Raw genomic sequence first — 14,214 nt, 5'->3', positions numbered from 1 at the left:
ACACACACACACACACACACACACACACACACCCTAGCCAGGTGTGCTGGTCTTTAATCCTAGCTACTAAGGAAGCTGAAATCTGAAGATCATGTTTGGAAACCAACCTGGATAGGAAAGTCTTTGAGACTTTATTGCGAATTAACCACTAAAAAGTTGGAAGTGGAGCAAAAAAGCTCAAGGACAGCACCCAAGCACTGAGTTCAAGTCCCAACACCAACACAAAAACAACCACCACCAATTTATTACTTTTAGTGGCAATTACATTTTATACTGATAGAGAATATAGGGTTCCACCTTAGTAACAGGATTTCAAGGAATAATGTAGGAAAAAGATAAGATTACAAAACAAGAAAAGTTAAAAAAATAAAATGAAAGGATTCATTAACTAAATCTTAGACTGGAAGATTTCTCTTTTTTAGAAACATATTTTAAAATGAACTCAGAAATACTAGTTCTATAAAGTAGCAGTTATTGTAAGGATATTCTTTTGGGGGGTTATCTTTTGAGGTATTTGTATCAATTCAAAAGACCATAAGAAAATAGAGAAACAAAAAATGAAAAAGGATTATAGTCAAACAATATGCATAAATGTATCCTTTTATGATCCTAAATGGGAGGTGATTGACCAATTCAAGTTTTTTGCCTAGTGGATTAAAGGTACATCAGGCAAATGAGAAAGACACTAATCGTCAATAACTTACAAAGAATCTTAAAAGCATGAACTTTTTAACTGATCCTATAATGAAGATGAAGTAACTTTAAGAGAAGTTAGCTCAACTATCATAATTTGATAATTCTATGTGACTTCTTTTATTGTATACATGAATAATTTAGAGATAATGTGGTTAGTGTACAGAACATTAATTGTAAAGGCAATAGAGCTTAAGTTTAGGCAATTATTTAAATTAAAGTAAATCCTGTTTTTATTTTTTTATCTCTGTGATGCTCAATCTCACATAAAAATGAGAATAAAATCATGGTAAGAGTCAATATGTTATCTAATATAAGATGTCTAGAAGTTTCAGATACTCAAGAAATATCAAAGAAGTAAACTTTTTATTTTTTATTTTTATTTATTTATTTATTTTATTTTTTTGGGTCAGTCATGGGGCTTGAACTCTGGGCTTGGGCACTGTCCCTGTGCTCTTCAGCTCAAGGCGAGCACTCTACCGCTTGAGCCACACTACCACTTCTTCATAGAGGTAAACTTATTATCAAGTAGTGTCTCAAAACTATTCTGAGCAGAATTTGCTCATAATATAATCTATCACATAAATATTTATTGTCATTAAATCAATATAATTAAAATACAATATAGATACTCACCAGAGAATACCGCCATAAAACAAAGAAAATATAAAATAAAATATAATAGATCCCCAGGTAACAAGATGGTTGATCCAAGTCCAAAAGTGAGTTTCCAAAGCCATCTAAAAAATTTTTTTTGAAAAAAGGTCTTAGAAATATCAAATAATAAAGTTTTACTTTAACCTCTTAGATAAAACCTAAGAATTAAACGTATGAATTATCAGTATCTAAAAAATTACATGGCATAGTCCTTCAGAAGATAAGATATTAATCAGAGGGCTGGTAGGAAATTACATAATTTCAAGTTGAATATTTTTTTTTCTGTAAGAAAGTAGCACTGAAATTTCATACATGACTCTACAAGTTGTGGTGTTTCACACAATACACAGAGAAGTATAATTTCAGTTATTTTTATTTGACCAAGATTAGATGCTTTCCAACACAATTTAAGAGACCTTTTTGACAACATTTAGTAAGTTATTAAATTAAAAACCAGTGAATTTACAGCTAAAAACAGAAAATGGAAAATACAGAAAAGAGGAAAATTAACTGCCAACTCTATAGACATAAAATTTGTTCACATTTCTATCTTTAGTACCATACCTTAACTGTGACTGTAATAACCATGACTGTGAAGACCAAAGTGCCAAACGTCCAGTTTCCAAACATCTAAACAAAAAGAACAGAGTATGATTTTATGTGTTAACATGTTAAATCCAATGAAAGGTAGTAAGTCATTTAATTCTCTACTAAAAATCATGTAATTTAAGCCAGTTACATATGAAATGTGTCAGTGTATTAATGAAGTTGTATATGAGAAAAAGCACTGCTATACTTATTACTATAATGCACAGTGATCCTTTGGATAACATCTTTTTATCTGAAAACCCAAAGAAGGGTTTATAGTTGTGTCCCATAGAAAACAGTCATTCATTTAGAATGAATAGTCCTTAGTGATTGCTTTATTCCTGTCTACACTATACAAATAGTAGAAAAAGCCTTTTCAACAAAGAATTATTTTCTGCGAACTACCTAAAATTTCTAAAAGGTTCACTGGATAGCTTGCCACAGTATTTCTGGGCACAAAATAGTAAGCAGGAAAAAAGAAATTAAAACAACATTTGACAGACAAGAAAATGGCCAATGGAATGATTTCAAGTATTCCTTATAAAAATGCAGTTAATACCAGCCAGAAAGTCTTCTGAGCTATGCAGCCAGAACTTTTTTTTTTTTTTTTTGGTCGTAGGACTGAACCCTGGGCCTGAGCACTGTCCCTCAGCTCCTCAGCACAAGGTTAGCATTCTACCTCTTGAGCCACCGTGCCACTTCTGGCTTTTTCTGCTCATGTGGTATTGAGGAATAGAACCCAGGGCCTCATACATGCAAGGCAAGCACTCTACCACTGAGCCACCTTCCCAGCCCAGCCAGAACTTACTAAGGTTCATCACACATACAAAATCTCAAAGTAATATCAAGGATCTAATTTCCACAAATCAAAATATAATCAGAAACGTTAGCTTAGTTTACAAAGCAGTCACAATCTCAACAGTGGTTTAAAATTTCACTTGAAAGATTGTTTTGCTTAAAAATAGTTATAAATCTCTAATAATTAGTATTTGCTTGAGAAATATTCTACCTCTCTGAATCATACAATGCTTTGTAAAGCTACCATTCCACTATTTACGCCATTCCACCACTTCTGGCTTTTTGTTAATCATAGAGACAAGTCTCGTCTCACAGATCTTTCTATCTAAGCTGGCTCTGAACTTCAATCTTCAGAACTCAGATTCCAGAGTAGCTAGGATTACAGGTGTGAGTCACCAGTGTCTGACTCTGAGAGGTTTAAAAATTAGGGTAAGCAAAAAGAACAGAATATCTGATACATAATAAAGAAATGTTAAATATTATGCTAATGAAGCAAGCAAGTGGAACAAGCACAAGTCTTGAGTTCAAACTCTAGTGCCAACAAAACAATAAAGATAAGTAAATAAAATTAAAGGTAATAGTTAAAGTCATACTCAAACCATGAGTACTTTTCCAGTTTTGTATCTCTTGAATAATGACCACTAAATACTGAAAATTAGTGAGCTTCAACTTAACCATTAGGGGAGTTTCAGTCTCCTCTTTTAGGACTATTGGGGCAGATTCTTTAAAACAGCCAGTTGACCTTGACCTGGGAATGATAAAACTTTCGGTACCTACTATTATTTAATACATGTTATATTCCTTTCTTGGGAAGGAGAATTTAAGGCTTCCACTTGCATAAGTGCCTAGAAGGAACAGAAGTGTGCTTTTGTGAGAACTTTGTACTTGCCTTGAGCTCAAGAGCTAATGGAAAATGCCCAGGCCCAAAGTTCAAGCCCTATAACTGACAAAAAAGAGTGACATTCAACTGTAACATCAGATAAGAGCAATGCTCCATACTGACACCTCCCTGAGCTGTTGTGATGAAGTAGCAGAGGGATTTTTGGAATCTAAGGAGAAGTGCATTAAGTTTATACTTGCTCAAGTTGTGAATATACTGACAAGAATTCTTTTTTTTAATTAAAATACCTTAATTAAAATTAAAATTAAAATACCTTACAGAGGGGTTACAATTACATGAACAAGATAATGAGTATATTTCTTATCAAGCATTGTTGCCTCCTCCTTTGTTTCCTATTCCCATCCCTTCCCATCTCCCCACCCCGATCCGTCCACTCCCCCCCACAAAAAGTTGAAAAGTTCGTTTTTCAACATAACAACTTGTACATCTCATTGTTGCAATGGGTCCACCTGTATCCTTATTCAAACAATTTGTTTTTTCCCTTCCCCTCTTCAAATTATACCAACATCAAATACTGTGAAAACAGGGGTTATACTGTGGGGGAGGGACATACAAAGCAACAAAGAAATCATCATAAATATGTTAGAAACAATAGCAAGAAAGAAAAATCATTTGAGTCCTTATCTTGAGGCTCATTTCGCCTAACATCAACTTATCCGACTGTTTCTGACATATACTAGTTATTGCGAATGAGGGAAACCATGGGATCTATGTTTCTTTGGGCCTGGTTTACTTCACTTAATATAATTTTTTCCAAGTCTTTCCATTTCCTAACAAATGGGGCAATGTCATTCTTTCTGATGGAGGCACAGAATTCCATTGTGTATATATACCACATTTTCTTGATCCACTCATCTACTGAGGGGCATCTGTGTTGGTTCCCTATCTTAGCTATGGTAAATAATGCTGCAATAAACATAGTTGTGCTGGTAGCTTTAGGTCTTGTTTGTGATCATTTGGGTAAATGTCCAAAAGTGGGATTGCTGGGTCATAGGGGAGTTCTATGTAGAGTCTTTTGAGGAACCTCCATACTACTTTCCAAAGTGGTTGAACAAGTTTACACTCCCACCAACAATGCAGTAGGGTTCCCTTTCTGACAAGAATTCTTTAAAAAACCATTTTACCTGGCCATTTGCAAGCAGAGATATATCTTTTCCCATTAGAAAATAGGATCCAAAAAAGAAAATAAAGGCATGACTGAAACCCAAAATGGTCCAATAGAGAAATGTTTGAATGCTTAAGAGGCGATTTTTACTAATGTCCCTGTAAAATTAAAAAAGAGAGGCAGAGAAAAAATGTATTAGGACTTTTACTTTCTAAACAATTACAACTGGGTAATTTTATAATGAAAATTTTAAGATGACTGAAAAATATTAGCAAACATAATAAATCTAATTTTACAATTAATTCTAATAATAGCATTCATATATGTAATCGAGTTTACATAATAAATTCCAATAATTTTTTTTGGGGGGGTTGTGAGGCCTGAACTCTGGGCCTGGTGCTGTCGCTCAGCTCTTCAGCTCAAGGCAAGTGTTCTACCACTTGAACCACAATGCCACTTCAGGCCTTTTCTGTTTATGTGGTACTGAGGAATCAAACCCAGGGCTTCAAGCATGCTAGACAAGCACTCTACCACTAAGCCACACCTCCAGTCCCTATTTTTAAAATACTTGTTAAAGTTGACAGCTATTCAATACATTACTTGTAATCTGAAATGTATAGCCGTCTAATACTGGAAAATACTTACCGATAGAGGGTGGGCTTGTTCTGTAATACATGAGGGTCTATATGCTGTTCCAAAAGACTATACATCAGAACAGGTAGGGAAGTAAAACAAATATTGTATAAAGTCAGGTACACGCTGTCATATAGTGTCTAGAAAGAGAGATTTGTAGACATTTTAAGATTTAAATTATGCATTAAGTTATGCATACAATCATAAAACATTAAAATAAGCACAAAATGAGTTTTTTCTCAATTCATACCAAAATCCATTTTAATAAATCTAATAAGTAATTCCAATTTGTTTTTTACACAGATATAAACATAATGGCTTAGGTTTATAATCATTGCAGGATTGAAATAATTTATTGTTCGGTGTTTTAGAAATGTAGTGAATTGGATATTTGTTTCAAAATGCTCCATAATTTGGTTACAGTGATGGAGTTTTACACAATCCTTTTATATTCCTCTGACATGGTACACTTATATTTTTTCTTCTATAGTTTTGATCTCCTCATCTACACCCCACATCTATCTTTTTTTTTTGTTTTGTTGGTCATGGGGCCTGAATTCTGGGCCTGGGCACTGTCCTTGAGCTCTTCAGCTCAAGGCTAGTGCTCTACCACTTGAGTCACAGCACCACTTCCAGCTTTTTCTGCTTATGTGGTGCTGAGGAATCAAACCTAAGGCCTCATGCATACAAGGCAAGCATTCTACCACTGAGCCACCTTCTTGGCCCCCCACATCTATCTTTTTAAAGCACAGAGCACACATTCTTTTTCCTTAAGAACTTTTCATAGTGGCCCAAGTCCTTGATGATAGATAGGGTCCTTCTCTAAAGAGCCACAGGTACTACTGTTGGTAATAATGGCTGAGTGCTCTATAATTCATATAATGTTTTTAGTGTGATTAATACTGTTTTCTTGAAAAACCTGATCCAAACAGTCAGGTAGGTCCTCTTGACATGGTCTTATTTCATCGTGGCACACTGTTACTAGCAATCAATGCTGATTTAAGAAGAAATATAGAGATACAAGTACAAGCAGGTGAAAACAGCATTTTCAGATAGGAACAACTAATAGAAAAGCCTAAGATAACTAAGCTCTTATTTTTTTCAATAAATTAGAAGCAATGTCTCAACTAATCTGACCAATTTAACAGACATTTGAACACTTTTTTGTGTGTGTGTGCTGGCCCTGGAGCTGGAATTCAGGGCTGGGTACCGTCCCCAAGCTTTTTCACTCAAGGCTAGTGTTCTACCACTTGAGCTGCAGCTCTTTTTATGGCTTTTTTTGGAGGTAAGAGTTTCACAGACTTTCTTGCCTGGGCAAACTTCAACTATGATCCTGATCCTCAGACCTCTGCCTCCTAAGTAGCTAGGATCACAGGCATAAGCCACCAGCGCCCAGCTTGAACACCTTTTTTGTATGTGTCAAGGGTGCTTCTCTAGTAAGAGGCAGTAGGCCTAAGTCATGGCTCATTCATAAACTTAGCTAAGTGATCTTAGGCAAACTGCTTAATCTCTGTACATTTTTCCTATCTTTTCTAAAAAATAAGAGTATATCAGGAATGGTAAATGTGTGTGTGACATGTGTATAACAAAGACTCACCCTGTGCCATTAATGCTACTAAAAACAAACTGTATTTCTTCCCTAAACCTAAAGCTTCAGAAATCTTTTTGGTTCACTACTCTATGTCCTCCTATCAATTCCTTAAAGCCAGCTTCTGAGGTAAAGCTTACATTATCCTGACTTGGAGTAAACTACTAAAGTTCCTATTGCATTTTAAAAACTTTGGAGAAAAAATAAAAACGAAGTGAATCTCCAATAGTTATTTGATATGGCTTTATATGGATTCTACAGAAAAAATATCAAAAATTATCAAGTCATGAGAATTTCTTTTTTAATATTTTTTATTATAAAAATAGTGTACAGAAAAAAGTGTGCAGAGGGGTTACAGTTACATGAGCAAGGTAGTGAGTACATATCCTATCGAGCATTGTTACCTCCTCCTTTGTTTTTCCCTACCATTCCTTCTTTCCCCACCTCCCCAGCTCCCCTCTCCCCCTCCCAAGTTGTAAAGTTCGTTTTCAATATAGCATCTTGTACATCTCATTGTTAACAATGGGTCAACCTGTATCCTTGTTTCAGCATTTTTTTATTTCCCTTCCCCTCCCCAAATTAGAAAAATGTATATATAAGATGCAGGGCACTGACATCAAATACAGTGAAAACAGGGGTTATACCATGGTGGAAGAACATACAAGAGAAACAAAAAGCATTTATAATTAAAACAGATTGTGAGTGAGGTCCTGGTGGTTCATGCCTGTAATCCTAGATAGTCAGGTGGCTCAGATCTGAGGATTTTGGTTCAAATCCAGCCCTTGCAGAAATGTCTGTGAGACTTATATCTTAACTAGCAAAAAGCTGGAAATGAAGGTGTGGCTCAAGTGGTAAGGTTTCAGTCTTGAGCAAACAAAAAAGTCACAGAACAGAATGAGGCCCCTGAATTAAAGCCCTAGGAAGTATGTGCATCCCTCCCCCTCCCCCCACCACATATCAGAGGTATCCAGGTCATAGGTTATGGTATCAACAATAATCTCAAACTGAAAACCAGAATAAATATTATGTTGACTACTACTCAGGAAGTTTCATCTTGTTATTGAAAGGATTAAGAATAATGAAAAGCCACTCTAAATATCTCCCAAGATCAGACCACATCAGCTTATCTTAAAAAGGCAAAATACAAGCTTCTGTTTACTTACTTGCTGAGAAAACAAACAGTAGAACTGATATAAAAATTGGGGTGTGATAAAGCATACATTCTGAAAAACAGATTAAATGGAAACAATTAAAATGTTTAAGTCTTAAAACAAAAAAAAAATCTAAAGAAGGATCCAAAAACAATCTCAATGGATATAATCAGGAGATTATCTTTCCATAAGGACATTCCACATAAAATAGGAACATAAAATTCTTATTTTATTAAAAAATTTCTGGCAGCATTTGAAGGAACAGTGAAAATATTACAATGAAATACTCTTAGCTCCCATTTTTGTCAAGTGATATCATAATTTCAAATTCACAAGCTTGAACATTCTTATTCACTATTTTCATATGTAGCATAATAAATAAGTCACTTAGAACTTAAGAATATGGTAAATTTATAATGTAAAAATATTTAAAGCACAATAAATGGAACTATTAAAAGCTCTACCTCAATATTCTCATTTTATAACTGAAAGCTAAAGAATAAACTAAAAGAAAACTGCCATATCATCTTATAATAATACACAATCTGTTTGTGTTATGGTATATAAGTTGTTTTGCTAACAGGGACTATTAACATAGGTGCCACAGATTCCTACCATTCCCCCAAAAGCCGGATACAGAACAGTTTTCCATCATCATTAATTTCTTTCTATTCTTAAGTATTTTATTTTGAGCATATCAAAACACTTTATTGAGAGATTCATACATATTGAGAGACCATCCATGGGACAAAAATGGTTAAGGAACTCTACTTGAAACTCTACTTGATAGAGTTCAATTAAAACATCATTCACTCAAGATAAAGTAAAGAATATGTATTATGGTATGATTTTCATAGAATAAAACACATCAATTTTAAGAATAAATTCTGATATCTGAATTTATAAACCATTTTTATAAACCATTATTATCACCATAAAATTAGGACAATTTTTTTCCTTGTAACTTTTCTAGTCAATTACTACCATGTATATCCTTGCTGCTCCAGGCAACTAATAATTTGCATTCTATTAGTATAACTGGAATTATTTTAAACATTACTATTATTTGACACATAGAAACTGTTTTTAGGAATAATTTATATAGTTATAACATTCCTTTAATTGAAACTTCAAATTACCATATCAGTAATTGATTCCAAAAATCCACAGGAAACTCACCTTATAAAAAAAATACTGTACAAGGGTGGCTATTCTAATATAATAAAAATGACCATGAACAAAAAGTAATTTGGAGAGGAATTTAAATCTAGCTATTGCATAGTCACTGTTTCGTGCAGCTTGTCTTCCTTCTTTACCCATAATTCCTGAAATAAAGAAGACAAAATACTGACATGTTAACTGATAATTCTAAAGTGAATTTCATAATTCTGTCAATATCTCAACTATTGATATATACTAGCTGAATCTGTATTTAAGTTTTTTGTATGTGTGCTGGTCCTGGGGCTTGAACATGGGACATGGACACTGTCCCTTAGCTTTTTTGCTCAAAACTAACATTCTACCTACCACTTGAGCCACAGCTTCACTTCTGGCTTTTTGGTGGTTAACTATAGATAAAGAGTCTCATGGACTTTCCTGCTCAAGCTGGCTTCAAAGCTTGATCCTCAGAGGCAACAATGCTTGATAAGAAATGTACTCATTACCTTGCCCATGTAATTGTAACCCCTCTGTATGGTATTTTCACAATAAAAATAAATAAATTTAAAAAAAAGCTTGATCCTCAGATCTCAGCCTCCTAGCTACTCAGCTAGGATTATAAGCATGAGTCACTGGCACCCAATTTGGAAAAATTAAGTCTTAAAATATATCTAGCAGCTATCAAAAGGTTGTTCTAGTTAAATGTTTACTACAAAGCTAAAATCTATGCCAGACACACATCAGACCTTTAGAGAATTAGAATAAATAAATATAATATTGAATTGACACACATAATCTTAGGTACTTAAGAAGCTGATATCTGAGGACTGCAACTCAAAGCCAGCACAGGTAGTAAAGTCTGTGAGACTTTTATCACCAAATTCATTACAAAAAACCTAGAAGTGGAGATGTGGCTCAAGTGGTAGGGTGCCAGTTTTGAGTAAAAAAGCTAAGAGACGTCACTCAGGCCCTCAGTTCAAACACTAGTACTGGCACAGATAAATAAAAATTTAAAAAATGATAATACTGAAAATTTAGGAGCTGGCAGAAGCAACAATTATTGGACTAATAAGCAAAAAACACTGGGTAATAAACAGAAGTTAGTTAGCTTTAAACTCATTATTTCCTACTGATAGAAAAATACTGAATTCAAGTAATTTGAAACTAACAAAATATAAGCATGTTTAACTGTTTTAAAACTTTGGTGTTTTAGCCAAATTGTGCCTTTTGGGGGGGGGGTTTAGTTGTGGGGCTTGAACTCTGGGCCTGGGTGTGTCCCTCAGCTCTTAAGCTCAAGGCGAGTGCTCTACCACTTGAGCCACAGTGCCACTTCTGGTTTTCTGGTGGTTAATTGGAGATAAGAGTCTCATGGACTTTCCTGCCCAGGCTGACTTTGAACCATGATCCTCAGAGCTCAGCTAACTGAGTGGCTAGGACAGGTGTGAACCACTGGAGCCTGGCTAAATTGTGCTTTTTAATAATAAAAAACATAAATTTGAGGACTGGGAAGGTGACTTAGTAGTAGAGTGCTTGCCTTGCATGCATGAGGCCCTGGGTTTGATTTCTCAGCACCACATAAGCAGAAAAGCCAGAAGTGGTGCTGTGGCTCAAGTGGTAGAGCACTAGCCTTGAGCTAAGGGACAGCACCCAGGCCCAGAGTTCAGGCCCATGACCGACAAAAACAAACACACAAACAAAAAAATGTAAATTTGAAGTAAACTTTCAAAAAGAAAAATGTACAATCTAAAATCAGTGTATCATTTTCTCTGGAAAATATAAGCTTTATTTAGGTTATAATATTTAAATGTTTCAAAAGAGCAAAAGGAATTATTGCCTTTTTTGTTTAAACTGAAACTTTAAAAATTATTATTATTATTTTTTTTGGGTCCGGTCGTGGGGCCTGAACTCTGGGCTTGGGTGCTGTCCCTCAGCTCTTCAGCTCAAGGCTAGCGCTCTACCACTTGAGCCACAGAACCACTTCTGGCTTTTTTCTTTTTGCTAATGTGGTGCTGAGGAATCGAACCCAGGGCCTCAGGCATGCAAGGCAAGCGCTCTACTACTGAGCCAACTTCGCAGCCCCTAAAAATTATTTTTTAATAAGACTTTTTGTCATAGAAAGTTCAAGTTATTGTAAATGGATACAATTGTAAATGGAAAAATCATCTAGCCGGGTGCTGGTGGCTCACACCTGTAATCCTAGCTACTCAGGAGGCTGAGATCTGAGGATCATGGCTCAAAGCCAGCCCGGGCAGGAAAGACCATGAGACTCTTGTCTCCAATAAACCACCAGAAAACCAGAAGAGGCTCTGTAGCTCAAGTGGTAGAGCGCTTGCCTTGAGCTGAAGAGCTGAGGGACAGCACCCAGGCCCAGAGTTCAAGCTCCATGACTGACAAAAAAAAGAAAGAAAAATCATCTATATTTATAATGCCTAAAGAAAAAAGTTTTCAATCTATTATTTAGACATTCATTTGGCATATTATAAAAAAATAACAAGTACTATATAAAATGTGTAAATATATGGACAATGTATATAGTTATTTTCCCTCCCTACTTCCATCCCTCTCCATTTTTATACTACCACTTCCTTTTCCCTCTTCTCTTTCCTTTTTCCTTTCCTCCTTCCTCCCCCCACACTCTTTTACTCTTTCTCTTTTCTTGACCTTTTATTCTATTAACTTCCATTCTGGAATCATATCTGCTGGCTTAGTCAATGGCTCAGAGCATCACTTTGTTCTTCTATGGTCCCAGAGGTATTGATATGCTGGGTAAACTCTACTCTGTTAGGCTCCCCTAGAATTCCAATACCTCATATCTCATTTCTTTGTGTGTGTGTGTGTTTCTGTGTGTGTGTGTGTGTGTGTGTGTGTGTGCGTGCGCCAGGATACTAGGGCTTGAGCTCAGGGACTTGTGTCCTTGCCTGGCTTTTTCACTGAAGCTTGCTCTCTACCACTTGCTCTCTACTACTTGGGCCACACCTCCAGTCAGGCGTTTTACTGGCTAATTAGAGATGGAGTCTCAAAGACTTTTCTAGCTGAGCTGGCTCCAAACCTCAATCCTATAGTTCTCAGCCTCCTAAGTAGCTGGGATTGTAGGCATGAACTATCAGTACTTAGCCTTTTCTTTCTTTTTTTGGAGACAGGTCAGCACTATGCGACTCATGGAATTGAGATGCTCAAGTTATAATATAGATGCCCAGTGATACTATACATCTCTAACAATATGTTCTTTTCCCTTCCTTCCTTCCTTCTCCCCATCCCCCCCTCTTTCTGGTGCTAATCCTGGAGCTTAACCCAGGACCTGGGTACTGTCCATTAGCTTTTTTTGCTCAAGGCTCTACTACTCAAATCTACCACCCGAATCAAAGCTCCAATTCTGGCTTTTGGGTGGTTAATTGGAGATGAAGAGTCTCATGGACTTTCCTGCCTGGGCTAGCTTCCATCTGTAGTCATTAGAGCTCAGTCTCCTAAATAATTAGGATTATAGACGTGAGCCACCAGAGCTGACTAACATGTTACTTTCTTATAAGAAATTCCTGAGCATGTAATTAGGTCATTAGACACACAGTTAAGATTTTGTCATGCATACTAATGAAGGAATGAATTGCAAGTTTACTGAACACTGTACATATTCATCTGTCAACATATATCTTTGCCAACTCTAGGCTTATTAATCTTCATAACTGTTTCCAATCTGACAGATAATTTTAACTTTCATTTCTTTGATGGTGAAAGAGACTGAATACTTTTTAAATATATATATATATACATAGTATTTATTCATTTTAGTTCTCATTTTGTGAAAATAAAGGGTTTGTATCATTATACCTATTTCTCCTGGAGTGTCTTTCTTATCCTTGTTAATTTATTAAGACTTCACATTTGGGAATATTGAGACTTTCTTATCTATTATATAGGTATTCTTTACTAGTCTGTTTAAACATTTTTTGATTTTGGGAGTTTGTATCTCTGCCATATATACTAGTCTTTTCCATATAGCTAACTACAATTCTCTGCTTTGGTATGATGTCTGTAAAAGATCTTCATACAACTCCAACATCAGAATTATTTATTGAATTTTCTTCAGTACTGTTCAGTGTCTTTATAAATTATTTAAAATTTTAATCCATCTAGAATCAATTTTTCTATTGTAAAGGAACTCAACTTAAAAAATACCTAGTTTTATCAAAATTGTTTACTGAATAATTTGTTTCTTTACTTGAACCATTTCCTTTGTTATTTAAAAAAATAGCATCTTGTATTCTTGCCCAGGCCTTCTGGATTGTAATCCTTCTTTATTTACCCTGGGATGTAGCAGGCACATGCTCATCTTTTATTGGTTAAGATGGATACTTGGAAAGAAGACTTGGAGACTTGCCCAGTCAGAATTTGAACTCTGATTGCCCAATCTCAGCCTCTCGAGTAGCTAGGATCATACATCACCTGGCACTAAATAAACTTTTTGTTTGCTTAGTATATGAGATAGGGAGCAATCAAACTGTTATGGACTGTTTAAAAGGCAACTGTATACAAAGTAGAAAGGAAATTAAAAATTCAAAATGAATAGCAATGATCTCACACAGGAACTGATTTGGGAGATAAATGGCCACATCAGGCTTGACAGTTACTCAAGACAGGGTATTTTTTGTTTGTTTGTTTGTTTTTTTGTCGGTCGTGGGGCTTGAACTCTGGGCCTGAGTGCTGTCCCTCAGCTCTTCAGCTCAAGGTGAGCGCTCTAGCACTTGAGCTACAGCGCCACTTCCGGTTTTCTGGTGGTTTATTGGAGATAGGAGTCTCACAGTCTTTCCTGCCCGGGCTGGCTTTGAACGGCGATCCTCAGATCTCAGCCTCCTGAGTAGCTAGGATTACAGGCGTGAGCCACCAGCACCTGGCTTCTTGTTTGTTTTTTAAGACAGGGTATTAAAAAGATGGGCTAGCAGGTCTT

At 35.7% G+C, this 14,214-nt stretch overlaps 1 protein-coding gene across 2 annotated transcripts in view; it reads right to left on the bottom strand.

Annotated features, from left to right (window-relative positions):
* Positions 1-14,214, bottom strand: part of Atp11b (ATPase, class VI, type 11B) — a 110,671-nt gene that overhangs the window by 16,791 nt on the left and 79,666 nt on the right. Inside the window, exons 22-27 of one of the 2 annotated variants that reach the window (XM_013033060.1) lie at positions 9,294-9,439; positions 8,127-8,186; positions 5,388-5,515; positions 4,762-4,900; positions 1,915-1,980; positions 1,330-1,433 (exon numbers count right to left, since the gene is read on the bottom strand). In XM_013033060.1, coding sequence (XP_012888514.1) covers positions 1,330-1,433; positions 1,915-1,980; positions 4,762-4,900; positions 5,388-5,515; positions 8,127-8,186; positions 9,294-9,439 — 643 coding nt within the window. The remainder of the gene's footprint in view (positions 1-1,329; positions 1,434-1,914; positions 1,981-4,761; positions 4,901-5,387; positions 5,516-8,126; positions 8,187-9,293; positions 9,440-14,214) is intronic. The other variant, XM_013033061.1, reaches the window with a different exon arrangement.

Source organism: Dipodomys ordii, unplaced genomic scaffold, assembly GCF_000151885.1.
Source record: "Dipodomys ordii isolate 6190 unplaced genomic scaffold, Dord_2.0 Scaffold162, whole genome shotgun sequence".
Lineage (NCBI taxonomy): Eukaryota > Metazoa > Chordata > Mammalia > Rodentia > Heteromyidae > Dipodomys > Dipodomys ordii.
Note: the sequence above shows the minus strand (reverse complement) of the source record. Positions and strands in the feature narration are given on the sequence as shown.